Below are 13,276 nucleotides of genomic sequence, written 5' to 3' on the forward strand. Positions count from 1 at the left end.
TCTGGGAATACTATAATACACATTTGCGCCTATAAAATGCACCACTGCTGGAGAACTATAGTTCTAATTATACTCTGTGTACTAACTCTTTAGTTTCTACTCTGTAAGCCTACCCCATTTCTTCAGATGGATCTACCCATCATTCCTCTGTGTTAAGAGATGTGTACGAAGTAAAAAGAACTAGGGAAAGAGAACAGTGTTTGTCATGCTCATGCCCCTGACTCACAAAAATTGTTACTTTTACTTTACTCCACCTGAACGTTCTGTAGATCAGGGATCCAGTGAGTAAACAGTGACATGTACTAATCAATCTCCTAGATCATTCGGCCCTTAAGCCTTATGGAATGACCCTCTTATATAGAATGCTGCTGGTGTATATAAATTTGTGTCCATTAAACCTAATAGTTCTGGGATTATAAGAAATTGTTATTATGACTGATTTTTACCTTCCACTTTTTAATGTTTCACAGAACGGCAGTAGAAGAAGAACTCCAGGTGGCGTTTACCTCAATTTGTTAAAAAACACCCCCAGTGTCACAGTAGAACAAATCAAGGTAACTATTAAACGTTACAGTTCATTTATGAACAAAATGCTTCAGTTAAGTGGAATCTTGCTGTTTTTTCTTACAGATCTAGCAAGCGATGTTGAGTTAATTTATGGTAATTTTTATGGCATTCTTAAAAAAGAGAGGAACCAGGAGCTTGAAAAGGTCCAGTATGCTTGCTCCTTGCAATAGTCATCTAAAGATAGGGTTGTGCAGTTCCTCTAGGAAAGAAAGGGGGGGGAACATCATTATTAAAATCGTATATTGAGCATCTCTTCACCTAATTTAATCCACTTTTAGTCACCACACTACACACACATCATACCCACACCTTATCATACAGCAAATAAAAGATCTCTGGCAAAGAGCCCCCTAATAGGTGCCGGAAGGGCATTGCCGTGCCGGCCGGACGAGGAGCATGCCCAGTGATGAAGCATGGCACCTCTTGGGGCGTGTGAGGGCACTTGCTTCTATTGGAGCCTACTAGTTTGACTCGGAACTCTACACATTCTCTCTCACCTTTTTTCCTAGAGGAACTGCACACCCCTATGTTTAGAATTTTTTTCATCGCATACAGAGAAATACAAAGTTGCATATAGATTAACTAAATTGTTTAGATCTCAAACAATACAAATGTATACTGTTCAGAGGGGTAGATAGAAAATGAGGTGAAAACATCCATTCAAATGCATTGTACGAAAGACCAGTTTGTCTTAATTCTCTTCCCGGCATCTTCTCTCTGAAGCCGTCCAACAACTTTTTTGTCAACTCAAACTCTAGCTAAAATCAAAATGTAAGAATATGTGCCAATTACACTAAGTTCAGATTTATTACATCATTCCGAGCTTGGAATCATTGAAACTGAAATGTGAGCGTTCCCCAGTGAAAATTTGATTGATCACTCCTGTCTGCTCCTTTGATTCTGTGGTAAATCCACATTTTAAAAAAACACTGGCAAATCCAAGGGCTCTGGGGTATAACTAGAAGCCTCTGGATGCTTGTAGCCATGCACTCACTCATCCAACTGTGCACTCTATCACTATTAATCCTCTGTGCAGTCGATCATCTTTGTCTGATAACTTAAAGTGCCTGGATTATTCCATCCAAGCAGGCACTTATCCATGTGTGCGCTCACTTATCCATGCAGCTGGTCATTCTACTTTCAGGTAAGCAACTATTCGTCCTCTCATGGTCTCATATTTGCACTTACCTACTCGTCCACTGATAACATAAACCCAGCCATAATTGAAAAGGTACTTTTAGCTAGACCTATTGGCTTAGCAGCTAGTCTGTGGCTGGTGGGAGAGGCTCTGGCAGGGTAAAGAGAGGGAGGGAGGGAGGGAGTGCAGTCAGTATTGTTGGACGGCTAGTTTATGGGATGTGTGAGAGTACTGTTGGTAGGATGGAATTGCTTCTCAATGGTATGAGTGTTATTTTTCTTTTATGTTTTTATTACATTTTGGACAAATAGAATTCTCATCTTGCAACAGCACATTTGTAGTAAATAGACATTGTCTATATTTTTTTCTTTGCAAGGCAACATAAGGTGCAGTCTAGAACTAGGCGAAGCAGAGCCATACCAATGTGATGATAATATGACCGTAGCCTGATAGACAATTCACACACCCCGTTGTATGTTTAGTTTCCTCTTCCCCACCCCTCATTAACGCCATTCATTACATTGTTCACATCTGTTTGTGATATCAAGTGTAGCATGCTAGCCTATTTCTACATGAATGTCCATACCGGTAGTCCGTAGACTGTGCAAGGTCCAACCAGTCAAACTGGTATATATTAATCTAACTCCTTACCTAATCATGCATCCACTCTCATCCAGGGACCTCTCCCTTTCCAGTTCCTTTTGCTGCTTGAACTAAGACGTATTCCCCAGCATTACCTCTAATTATCCATAAGTATGAAGGCATTCCCCATCCTTATTCATGGGGATCTGGTTCTCAGTGGGTAAGATAGATGGTGGATCAACTTGGCTCATTCCATCAGACCTTCAACAAGTTTATCATCCGTCCTCACTTTCTTCATTAGGGTTTCCTCTGCTGCAGCCATTCCATTGTATTCCAAACCCATCTATCAAGAGTAGGGGGAGCCCAGAGTTCAACGAATGTATGGCACTTCTCTTTGCCAGTGCTGTTCCGAATATATAGAATTTCAAAATGTTGTGCCCATGCGACCCTTTATCCTTCTTTTGTTTTTTGTTGGGGATGGTATTCTTCTCAACAATCACTGTTTCATTTTGTGTGGTTGCGTGCCTCCCGTGCAACCTCTGAGGCTGCTGGTAACGTCAACCCAGATCCCCTGTATCATTGTGCATTCCTAGGTGACATGTACAAAATCCAATCCCTCCGTATTATATCTGGTGCATCCAAAGGACCTGCCCAGGGAAGCAGCAATCAGGTTGGCTGGGCCCAGGTACGTCATATGAACGTAGATTTACTGAAATAATTTGACGTGTGTTACCAGATGTGTTCTTCACACCCTGACACACTGCCACCCATTCATTCCCAGTCAGTGAGCTCTTCGTCTAAGCGCAGTCGCCATTTCTCCCTCACTTGTAGGGTTTACAATGCTCTATCTGCTCGTAACACCCTAAAAATATTGAAAACCAGTTTTCTGCAACTGGACAGAGCAATGCAGCATTACCATAGTTTGTGTAAGCTTAGACAGTCTTTGGGAATGTGGTCTATATCCCTTGCACTATGAGCTATACCGGCAAACTAACTGACCCCATCAGCAATTAAACTACCTTGCGCCCCCTCAAATGTCTCATCTGTTCTCTGGGTACAAATAAACCAGCATTAAGAAGCCTCTTAGTTTCCAGCTCTGCACTGCTGTAGAATGAGTGAGCAGCTAAAAGGATTAACACACCATGCTGACATATCTGGTGCAAACGGCGGGAGCTGCAAGACTATTTTAATCGCTCTAGCTGAGATGATCGAGAGATTGCATGGGGCAAATAAGCTGCTGCTCTGCGGCCCCTCATTAGCGATTTTGGCAGAGGTTCACCTCCATACTCTCCCTCCAGAATCCTTTTCTCCTTGTTCTCACTTTATCTAGTCCGTGCACTGCATGCTAAAGTTGAGCAGCCATGTCATATAGCTCCATGTCTAGCACCTCCAAACCAGCCTTCTCCCATTCTCGTTTCAGGATAGCGAGTTTCATCCTGCTCCTCTTACCTGCCTGTATCAGTTCCACCTCTAGGTTATTCAAGTTGTTAAACACCATTTGCAGGATCACAGGCATCGCTCCTTGCAGCACATACAAGCACTGCGGCAGAAACTCAATTTTGGTTAAATCTCCTCTTCCCATGACAGACATGTGCACTGTTTTCCAGAAATGAATCTGGGATTGAAGGCTCTCTGTCAGTCTTCCTGTATTGAACCAGTAACTGTCCTCTTCATTCATTGCGATCCAATACCCAGTATCTGAAGTCCATGGTCACACATGTAACATCAGCCCCTAGTAGGGAGTCAAATGTTCAGTCGAAGTCCATCTATCGGATAGCGCCTGGATTTATTTTGTTTAATGTGCAGCCACGATACTTCCCCAGCACTGTGACCCATCTAATGTACCCATGCCCCAGCCGCATAGCTCGTTTTACCTCCACATGTAAGACCAGCAAATGCTTGTTTGATATCTAGCAAGACTTGTGCAAATTCTTCTTCCTCGGTACCCACCAGATGGGTACTGTATGATAGATAATGCAGTGTATAAATCCACATTGATCGTCGTGAATCAGGCCTGAAATCACGTAGGTTAACCCCATGGCCAGTACTTTGATGAGTATTTTGGCATTCGCATTCAACATTGATAGTGGGTGATATGCCGACAAATCCTTTGGGTTCCTATCTGCCTTAGGAATGATGATTATCTGGGCCTCCCATATGGACTCTGGTAGCACTCCTGTGTCATATGCATGAATATAGACATCAAGTAATTCTCTGCTCTTTGCCCTATATAGTTCTGATAGAATTATTTCCAAATGCCTCCTGAAGGCCTTGGGACAGGACATGAGAGGGTTGTGTTCAGTCTGTGATTGCAAGTGTGAGAGGGCTGTTATCACAGTGATTCTGCTTGTCTTGGGGTCACATGTGACTGCTAGTATGTGAAAGAATAAAGTGTTGCCTGTAAAGTGAGGGTGCTACTCTGTGGGGGTGTGAGTGCTTCTGGTAGCGTATGAAGGGATATATAGTACTGCCAGTAGTGTGAGGCAGCTAGCCTGTGAGGGCTGTGAGTGTTGTCAGTAGTGTGCGGCTGCTAGCTTGCTTGCATGATGGGATGCGAGAATGGTGTTGGTTGTGTGACTACTAATCTCGTAAGGGTTTCAGACTGCTGTTGATAGTGTGACTACTTGTCTTGGAGGAGAGTAAGAATGATCCTGGTAGTGTGCGACTCCTAGCCTGTGATAGTTGTGAGAGTGGTGTTGGTAAACTGAGGTATGGGAGTTCTTCTATAATTCCAGACTGCTACTCAATCAGGGTCCCCTGGGAACAAAGTATCAGATACATTAATGTTAAGTCAAGACAGTGGAGAATGCAGAGCTCCAAAGCGCTATGTATACAAGCAGATCACAGAAAGAGAGGATATCTCAACACAGTAAAAATTCCAGAAGTGGGAGCTTCATGACCACAGAAAATGCTCTGATCGTCCTATAGACATAGTAAAAAACATAAGACACGAATAGTCTTGCATGGTAATAAATACAAGCACATCAATCCTGATATTTACTGTAGAAATGAATACATCCCATGGGTTTGCTCGTATGCAGAGCAACCACAAAATGGATATGTGATTGCCTTTTAAATGAAAATGAGTGCTAACTTTGTGAAAAGAGAGAATGCTAATCTCTGTTCGGAGCTATTGATTTACTTTACAGTGCAGACATGAACTTGTAGTTCCAAATAACAATATACCAGAAATAGAAGACTTGCTAACCAAGAAGAATTCTGATAGTTCTGCTGAGATCAATTAAGAGGCCACCATTATAGCTTGTAAAAAGGGTGGCTAGGCAACACTTCACAACATTTGAAGGGCTGAAGAAACCAGTGAGCAGTGCTTCATAAAATCTTAAGCCCAGTGATCAAAACAAATTCACTCCCTGCTTGCAGCCCTCGTAGCACGTTTCCAGTGGCACAAGCAACCTGTCAATAGCACAGTGTGCCTCACAGAAGTGCTGCTAAAACAAAAAGAATGTTTTGGAGCACCATCATTCTTTTTGTCAGCAAGGAACAATGTGCTCTGTAGGAGTGGCTGCAATGAAGACCGCTACAATGATGAAAGTGCAGTACAGATGGCTTTCTGCAGCAGAGGGAGTTGTGGCCAGGACCGCTTTCAGCACTGGTGGCGCTCTGTGAAACAATCTGTTTTCCCCCCCAGGACCTCCTACTCGATTTCCCTCACTACCACCCTTCAAACGTGCCCCTCATCTCACCATAGCTTCTCTAACATATATTTAAATTGTTTTAAAATGCTGGTAAAGGCTGGCTTTACTAACCCACTCAGCTATCCACATAAAATACATATCTGTTCTTTGCAGCAGGCATATTAATCCTCTGCGCTACTTTATGGCAAGTCAAAACTGTCACTGGACAACAGTTTGATATCTCTCTCTAGCAGGAACAATAAGAGTCATCTGGACTTTTTTTTATTGCTGCCTGAAAGCTGGGTGCCCAAGGAACTCTGCGGCAGGTGATTTTAAATAGTAAGTTATTGCTAAACACAGCGCCCCACTTGAGGTCAGTGCTCGCCATTCGGCTGCACCAGTCGCACAGCCCTAAATCCAGCCCTGAGCCAAACCGTGCAGCTCCATTGCAGAGCCCAACCAACACAAAAAAGAGGACAACTATTTTTTGCGGTATGAGAAAGCTCACATAGTAGCCCCTTTCACTCGAGGAAACAACTTTTTACCCTATGCGGTGCGCTGTGGGGGAGCGATAAAAATCTGAACGGGACAGCCACAGACCAATGAATTAAGAGGACTGGCTGAAAACATCTAGAAAAAATATATATATACAATTAATATGCAAAAAAAGAAGCAGAGAACTCTGGGGAGTTGTCAAGTTTAGGTGGAAAGCAGCTCTAGTATAAAGCACTCTCAACACCAGCGACACTCTAAATTTGCTCACCTCAAATGTCTGCTTTTCTATCCAAGTCTTTAGGTATAGGATTAGCACAGTGCCATCCATGCCAAGCTGTAAAATGGCCAAAGCCTTTCAACACTCCAGGCACAGTATTACACCTTTGGATTGGTAAAATACCATCCAAGCTAACCTGAAATGAATAAAAGGAACCCTTGACACGTCTTTCGCTCTCATTAGAGCTCTTCTGAGAGGTATAGCTTTGTCCAGACACAATGAAGCACCCAGTATGCCATGGCGTACAGTGTAGTGTGGTACTCTGGGCAAGCATGCAATGGAATAGCATGGAGTGGCGTACAGTCGATTGGTCTACAGTGGTGTGGCGTATAGTGGAGGAAGATGCATTGTAGTTGTGAAAAGTCAAATCGCGTAAAATGAACTGGTGTATAATGGAGTTGCTTACACTGGAGTTTGGTACAGTGGAATAGCGTGCAGTTGAGTGGGGTAGAGTGGAGTGATGTAGAGTGTAGTAGCATACAGTGGAATAGCATAGTGTGGAGTGGCCTACAGTGGAATACTGTACAGTGAAGTGGCCTACAGTGGAGTGGCATATAGTATAGTGTTGTACAGTGGAATAGCAGTGGTGTAACGCAGTACATGTAACAGAAGTCCGTATGTGACTGGCTAATGCCTGTGTTGAACATAACGTGTATTTGTAAAGGGCACGTTCACCAAAGGGTATCTTGGGGGTCTTCTCGCCTCAGCACTGCAGTGATTCCGTGTGCAGAAGTGGGGGAGAGCGTGCCCTTGCAGCGGCAATCCCCGCCTGTGGAACCGTCCCCTCCAAATAGGCCCAGAGTACCCACCAATGTATTGAGAAGGTAGTAGGAGTAGGCCGGTCCCGATCCCGAGGCCGCAACCACAGCTGCCCTGACTTCTCCGCAACTCACCGCAGGCAATGAGAGCATGGGGGCAGGGGCTGTCACACTATCGGCCTCCATCCCTCCCAAAAATGCGGCCCACTCTAGGGAACGGAAGGACAAGGCCGTCCCACCAGGCCACACATTCACCAGGGCCTTCAAAGGGGATCCCAGCGATCTCACCAAGGCTCTTTGCTCCCAGGGCAAACCCCTCCTCTGGGGTAAGACACAGTCCGGGGCAAACAACACTGCAGCAGTACTGCGCCCCCGCCCCTGAGGGGGGGGGGGGGCACGACCTGGCCGCAGTCCTCCAGTAGCCACTCCCGGGCCTACCTGAGGTGTCGGAGCTATTCACAGACAGTCGATCTCAGGTCCCAGGATCAGCAAGGCGGGGTGAGGGGAGGAGGCTTCCCTGACCCCCGCCTGGAACACCGCGACCTCCCAGCTCACTCATCCGCTCCGAGTTAGAGCGCCAGCTGGGCCGGCTCTCGTGGCCCTAGCAACCCGCCACACAGGCCGCGGCCCCACTCGTGGCGTCTTTCCGGCCACCGCCTATTTCCTCACTCAAGACGGTCCGCCACGATCCAGAGCACGTACCTATTGTCCGAGGTCCCCTCAATGGTCAAAAATGCACTTTTTAGGCGTGGGGCTCCAGGCTGGCAGGATCTCTTGAGGATATTCGCGTGGGTGGGCGCGGAGTTCCTCTATGCAACGTCCGCTCCCATCACCATCTTGGCCACACCCCCATGTTTTTTTATTGTTAATTAAAAACGTTGCAAAACAAATTACCCAAAATTAGAATATAAATATAGAAAGTCTGACACATGCTATTGATAAAATATATCATTCAATTAAAACCAACTTATTCAATATACAGTGCCCAGTTGCCAACACACAGAGCAGTTTGTTCAAGTTTAAAATATGTATTGTAAAAAACAAACAAGCATAGTATATTAAGTGCCTACTTCAACAAAGATGCCATAGTCCGTGGAGGTGCTAAGGTGGCAGTAAAAAAGAATTGGTTTTGTGCCTTTCAGTATTGTCAAGACTTGCAAATCGAAAAAAAGTAAAAAGTGCCAAGGCGCTAGTGAAGAGGTTGAATTGTGTACTATTCAGACTTAGGAAGGCATGATGGGCTTATTAGGCACTATGGGTGCCTATGTGGAATTGTTTCAGCCTTTTCAATGGCAAGGCCAAGAATTTAAAGTCTGGGAGTTAAGGCAGATGTTAAGCTCATTGTAGCACTTAATGACGACTTGCCTACACCTGCTTACCCCCAGTAGATCAAAGTGGGCGTGCAGCAGAGATTTTCGTATAGAGAGTAGTGCATGGCAGATACATATTACAAGAAGTATTGTCTCTTATGCTTCATGGTACTATCTGCATCATTTAACGGAGGTCTTATTCAGCTGTTGCAGTTGGTGATCCGAGTGTGTAGGCCTCCCAGATGTTGGTTCAAGAAATGCATTTTGCTATGTTTCGAGTAGCAACTAGCCAGATAGGATTGCATGCCAGGCTGGCAATCGCTCTTTATTATGATCAATGTATGCGATCTCCTTGCAAACTTTTGTTTGTCTTCGATTAAAGACACCTGGCACATACTAGAATTGATACCTTTTTTGAGTACTGCAAAAGAAGGAGCAGGCCTTAACCCTTGAGTGTGGAGGGACTGACTGCAAGCTGTGTTCAAGGAGTCTGTAAAGGGGGATTTCCATGCAGGATTTAATAATTCTCTCCAGAGCAGATAATCCAAAGTTGTGTGACCAGCATTCCTTTAAAAAAAAAAAAAAAAAGTTTCAAGAATGGTTCTTGTCTTGCCAAGTGTTGGTTTACTAAGCAGTTTACCGAGCCAAACTCAAGCCTCATAGAGCAGGGGAAATGTTAGGTGGCAGACCAAAGAGCTGTCTGTAGACCATGAGGTGTAGTGACTAATGTCTCTTAACTACTCCACACAGTGGCTCACATCCATACAAGATGGTTGGCAGGAGTTGGAATGCTACCTCGAGCAATTGCCAGTGGTTAGACTTATTTTAAGCATCCACCCATCACCTTTTGTGTTTAATGGCATGTACTCCACATGTTACAACCTCTGCCCCCAGCACTTCTGTGAGTTCTGCAAAAAAAGAATCCCTCACAGTTCAGTGCGCCTTATATGACTGTTGCATGACAGTGTCCCTTCAAGGGGACCTCAAAATGTGGGTTCTAAATCGCAGTCCAGTTTCTCCAGTGTGAAAGTGCAGTCTTGAATATTGCTTTTGTGCAATTTTGTTATTGCGTCCCACAGACTGGTCACCTTCTACACCTGCTCGGGTAGCTGCAAGGTATAGAGAGGAAAAGAAGCTGATTATTCATCAGCAGCACTGGATAAATCTTGACCTCGACCAATTTGAGCGACATGATCTCTTTGAGTAGTCTGGAACAAATATAGCATGTTTCTGCCGATACGAAGTAAGCCTCAAAACCTAGGGCATCCGACCATATTGTATTATGTTTGTATAGCATATTCCAAAATCGCAACTGTGTAAATGAGAGAGCTGTGTTTTAAGGCTAGGGGATATGATCGCAACTGGCCCATATATTGGGGGGTTATGTGTATGGGGCGTAAATCTTATTGGAGCAGCAGTTTTTTACATACACTAACGTGTTTTTTGGGGGGTTTTTTGTCTGCGTCCATTGATCCTGTAGACTCATGGCTACAAATATATACAGTGTACAATACATGGCCACAGGGAGCAGGACACACAACTAGCAACATGACCAAATTAAAGGTTCAACAATTGCAGTTATTGAAAAAGGACTCATTTTGAATTGTAGTATAGATAAAAAATAGATTAAGTGTGTTTCTAATAGATACTGTAATTACTTACATGAACATCTTCCCAAGAGCCATATTAATGCTGAATTTTTTCCCAGAAGTATGGAGTAGCCATTGTTGATTGATGCTGTCCGAGCTAGAGTTATGAAACAGAAGTGATGGGGCTCCCTCCTAAAAGGCACCACTAGTCAGTGATATCTGCTTCGTTATTTCCACACTTCCTGAAGTGTGGTTGTTTTTTTACTTTTTTTCTGGGTGGGGAGTATCCTGTACAAGTCTGTAAGCTGTGAAAGGCCCTCCTCACTCAGACTGTCTGTGGTACTTTGGTAAATCACACAATGCTTTTTTATACCACCTTTTTCCCATCCATCCCAAACACTATCTGAGAAACTGAAACTAAGCAGATAGTGACCTAGTTGATGGTCTTACTGATATCTTCCTATAAAGGGCTGTTGACCCCAAACAAGGAGCTATTCTACTGAAAAGATGTATTAAGAAAACAAGAAAAAAGTACCAGCTCTTCCCACCTTGGTAAAAGTCTCAAGAGGTCCACAAAATGTGCCTTCTTTCCCTCTGTTCCCATGCTGCATCCTATCCAACAAGTAAGCTTCCCTTCTACTGAGTAGATTGAAATCTTTGGTCCCTGCCATCTGGTGCATTTCCTGCAGCTACTAAAATTACCAATGCTTCCTCCATGCTGATCCACCACTCTACCACATGCAAATCCAGTCCCTGTGCCACCGTCTGTGTTCAATTTGAGCTGGCGTTGCAGGTAGGTCCTACCATCCCGCATGTTTAGGGTCCAGTGTTTATTTTCCCTCATCAGTATGATCAAGAACAAGAGCGAGAGAAAAAGATCAAAAGAACAAGTTACTTCTGATGGATATCATGGCTCCAATAGATTCCTTAAGGTCACTTTGATGTCAGTCACTGTACCTTTTTGACACCATTTCCATCTGCTTTGTCACAATAAACTAGATGTGCATGACAGAAGCCTTTGGAAATTATACAAAGGGTCAAGTGGCTAATACTACTATACAGGAATTTGCTGGGAAGTCCATATGAATTTGGTAATATCCGAACGGTGGCGTATGAGCAGAGGAATAAAGCCATGAATGCCCCATTTGTTCCATCATTCGCACCCTGCCTATTGAACCAGGGTCTTACTTCTCATAAGCATATTTAAGGACAAAAGATGGCGGGTGGGGAGATCAATAGAGTGTAGCTGTGCTTTATACAACTGACAAGCTCCTGTACGAGTTCTCACTTGTGATCGCTTTTCTTCAGATGCTAGAGTGAAATAGAAGAATTTGGGCTAATAGAACAACTTTGAATCATTTGGACAAAATCAATGGCATACCCTGTACAGATGAGGCTGAACAAAGACATACACTCATTGTGTTTTTTTTAAACGTGTTTATATTGGCAGTTTCAGAAACTCAAGAGACTTAAAAGTAAAAATAGCACAGCATTCCAGTGTTGGCAGAAACCCGTGGGTGAATGAAGTACAGCATGTTGTCTCCCAACAACTCTTAGTACCTGATGGCTGCTCCCCATATTCTTCCCTGTTTTCTGGGGCATACCGTCCTTTTGTAGATTGTTTACTCAGCTATCAAACACCAGTTCAAGTCTCTGTTCCAGACCCCCTGCCTTGGTGCCTCTTCCCCTCCCCATGATCTAGGTATATTTCTTTTGGCCACCTCTAGATCAAGTGCTTCTACGTCTTTTTTGGTGGACTTCTCGCCTATTATATTAAGGAAATTGTGTTTTTTTTTTATTTTCGAGCTGTCATTCTCTGTTCTTATTATTCGTGCTACTATACTGCCCAGGGTGGATTACCAATTGGTTTGTATTACTGGACATTTCCATATGATGTGGTTGAGGCATCCCACCACTTAACACCCTCTAAAGCAAGTCGCGGCTGGTTTTGACCCCATCTTGTGTAGAGTGGTTCTACCATAGTACACTCTGTGTAACATCCGAAGCTGCACCAGGCTGAACCCTGCTCATATTTGTGGTTCTGTGTAGCTCCTCTTCCCACTCCCCCTCTTCACATGAGCCCAGATATGTCTCCCAGGACTCTCTGCCAGTGGAGACGTGCTGGGGAATTCTTGACTATTTTCTAGTACACGAAGGAGATGGCTCCTCTCTGGAGTCGTTCCACCAGCACTCCTCCTTCTAACGGTTTGGCATCTGGAATCTCAGTCCTCATAGCAGTATGAGTCAGTAGTGCATATCTGACCTACAGGTAATGGTATATCTGTGTTTTGGACAGGTGGTAAGTGTCCTTGGGCTGTCCTTGGGGGATCATCCTGCCTCCCTCCCAGAAGTCAGTCAGCCTTGAGATGCCTATTATGTCCTACTTATCCAGTCCCTTAGGGGCTCTCAGCTCCTTACTGTCCCACAGTGGTTCTGTCATGAGTTTACCTTTCCAGCCAAGATCTGATGTAGCTTCCTTCCATATATGTACACTTATTGTTGATAGTGCAGATTAACCACTTTACTGTGTTGAATGTAGCGCCTAGAATCTATTTAGGAATCTACATGGCTGAGATTTGCGTTTGATGTTTATTTTAACAAATCCATTACACAACTTTGCGTGGACATGCATATCTTATTAGACTTTGAAATTGCCAAATATTTAATAAACCATTATCCATAACTGAAACATTACTATACTGTCCAGTAACTAATGATAAATTCCACTCCTAGCTCTACAAAGACCCAGTGAAAATACCATCATCATGCTGCTCTTGAAATCCAGTGCACGTGCATAGTAGGTAGCCAATCAGGAGCCAATTATTTCATGAATAAGACTGAAAACAAGCTAACTCGGGGACCAAGTGGAACGGCACAGCCTCCTACATGATGAACAATGTGGACTCTGGCCCATAAGAGCAATAA

At 44.0% G+C, this 13,276-nt stretch overlaps 1 protein-coding gene across 1 annotated transcript in view; it reads left to right on the plus strand.

Annotated features, from left to right (window-relative positions):
- Nucleotides 1–13,276, plus strand: part of PHAX (phosphorylated adaptor for RNA export) — an 83,668-nt gene that overhangs the window by 64,479 nt on the left and 5,913 nt on the right. Inside the window, exon 4 of the mRNA XM_085632695.1 lies at nt 471–554. Coding sequence (XP_085488821.1) covers nt 471–554 — 84 coding nt within the window. The remainder of the gene's footprint in view (nt 1–470; nt 555–13,276) is intronic.

This window comes from Triturus cristatus, chromosome 2_1 (genome assembly GCF_964204655.1).
Source record: "Triturus cristatus chromosome 2_1, aTriCri1.1, whole genome shotgun sequence".
In the NCBI taxonomy this organism is placed as follows: Eukaryota; Metazoa; Chordata; class Amphibia; order Caudata; family Salamandridae; genus Triturus; species Triturus cristatus.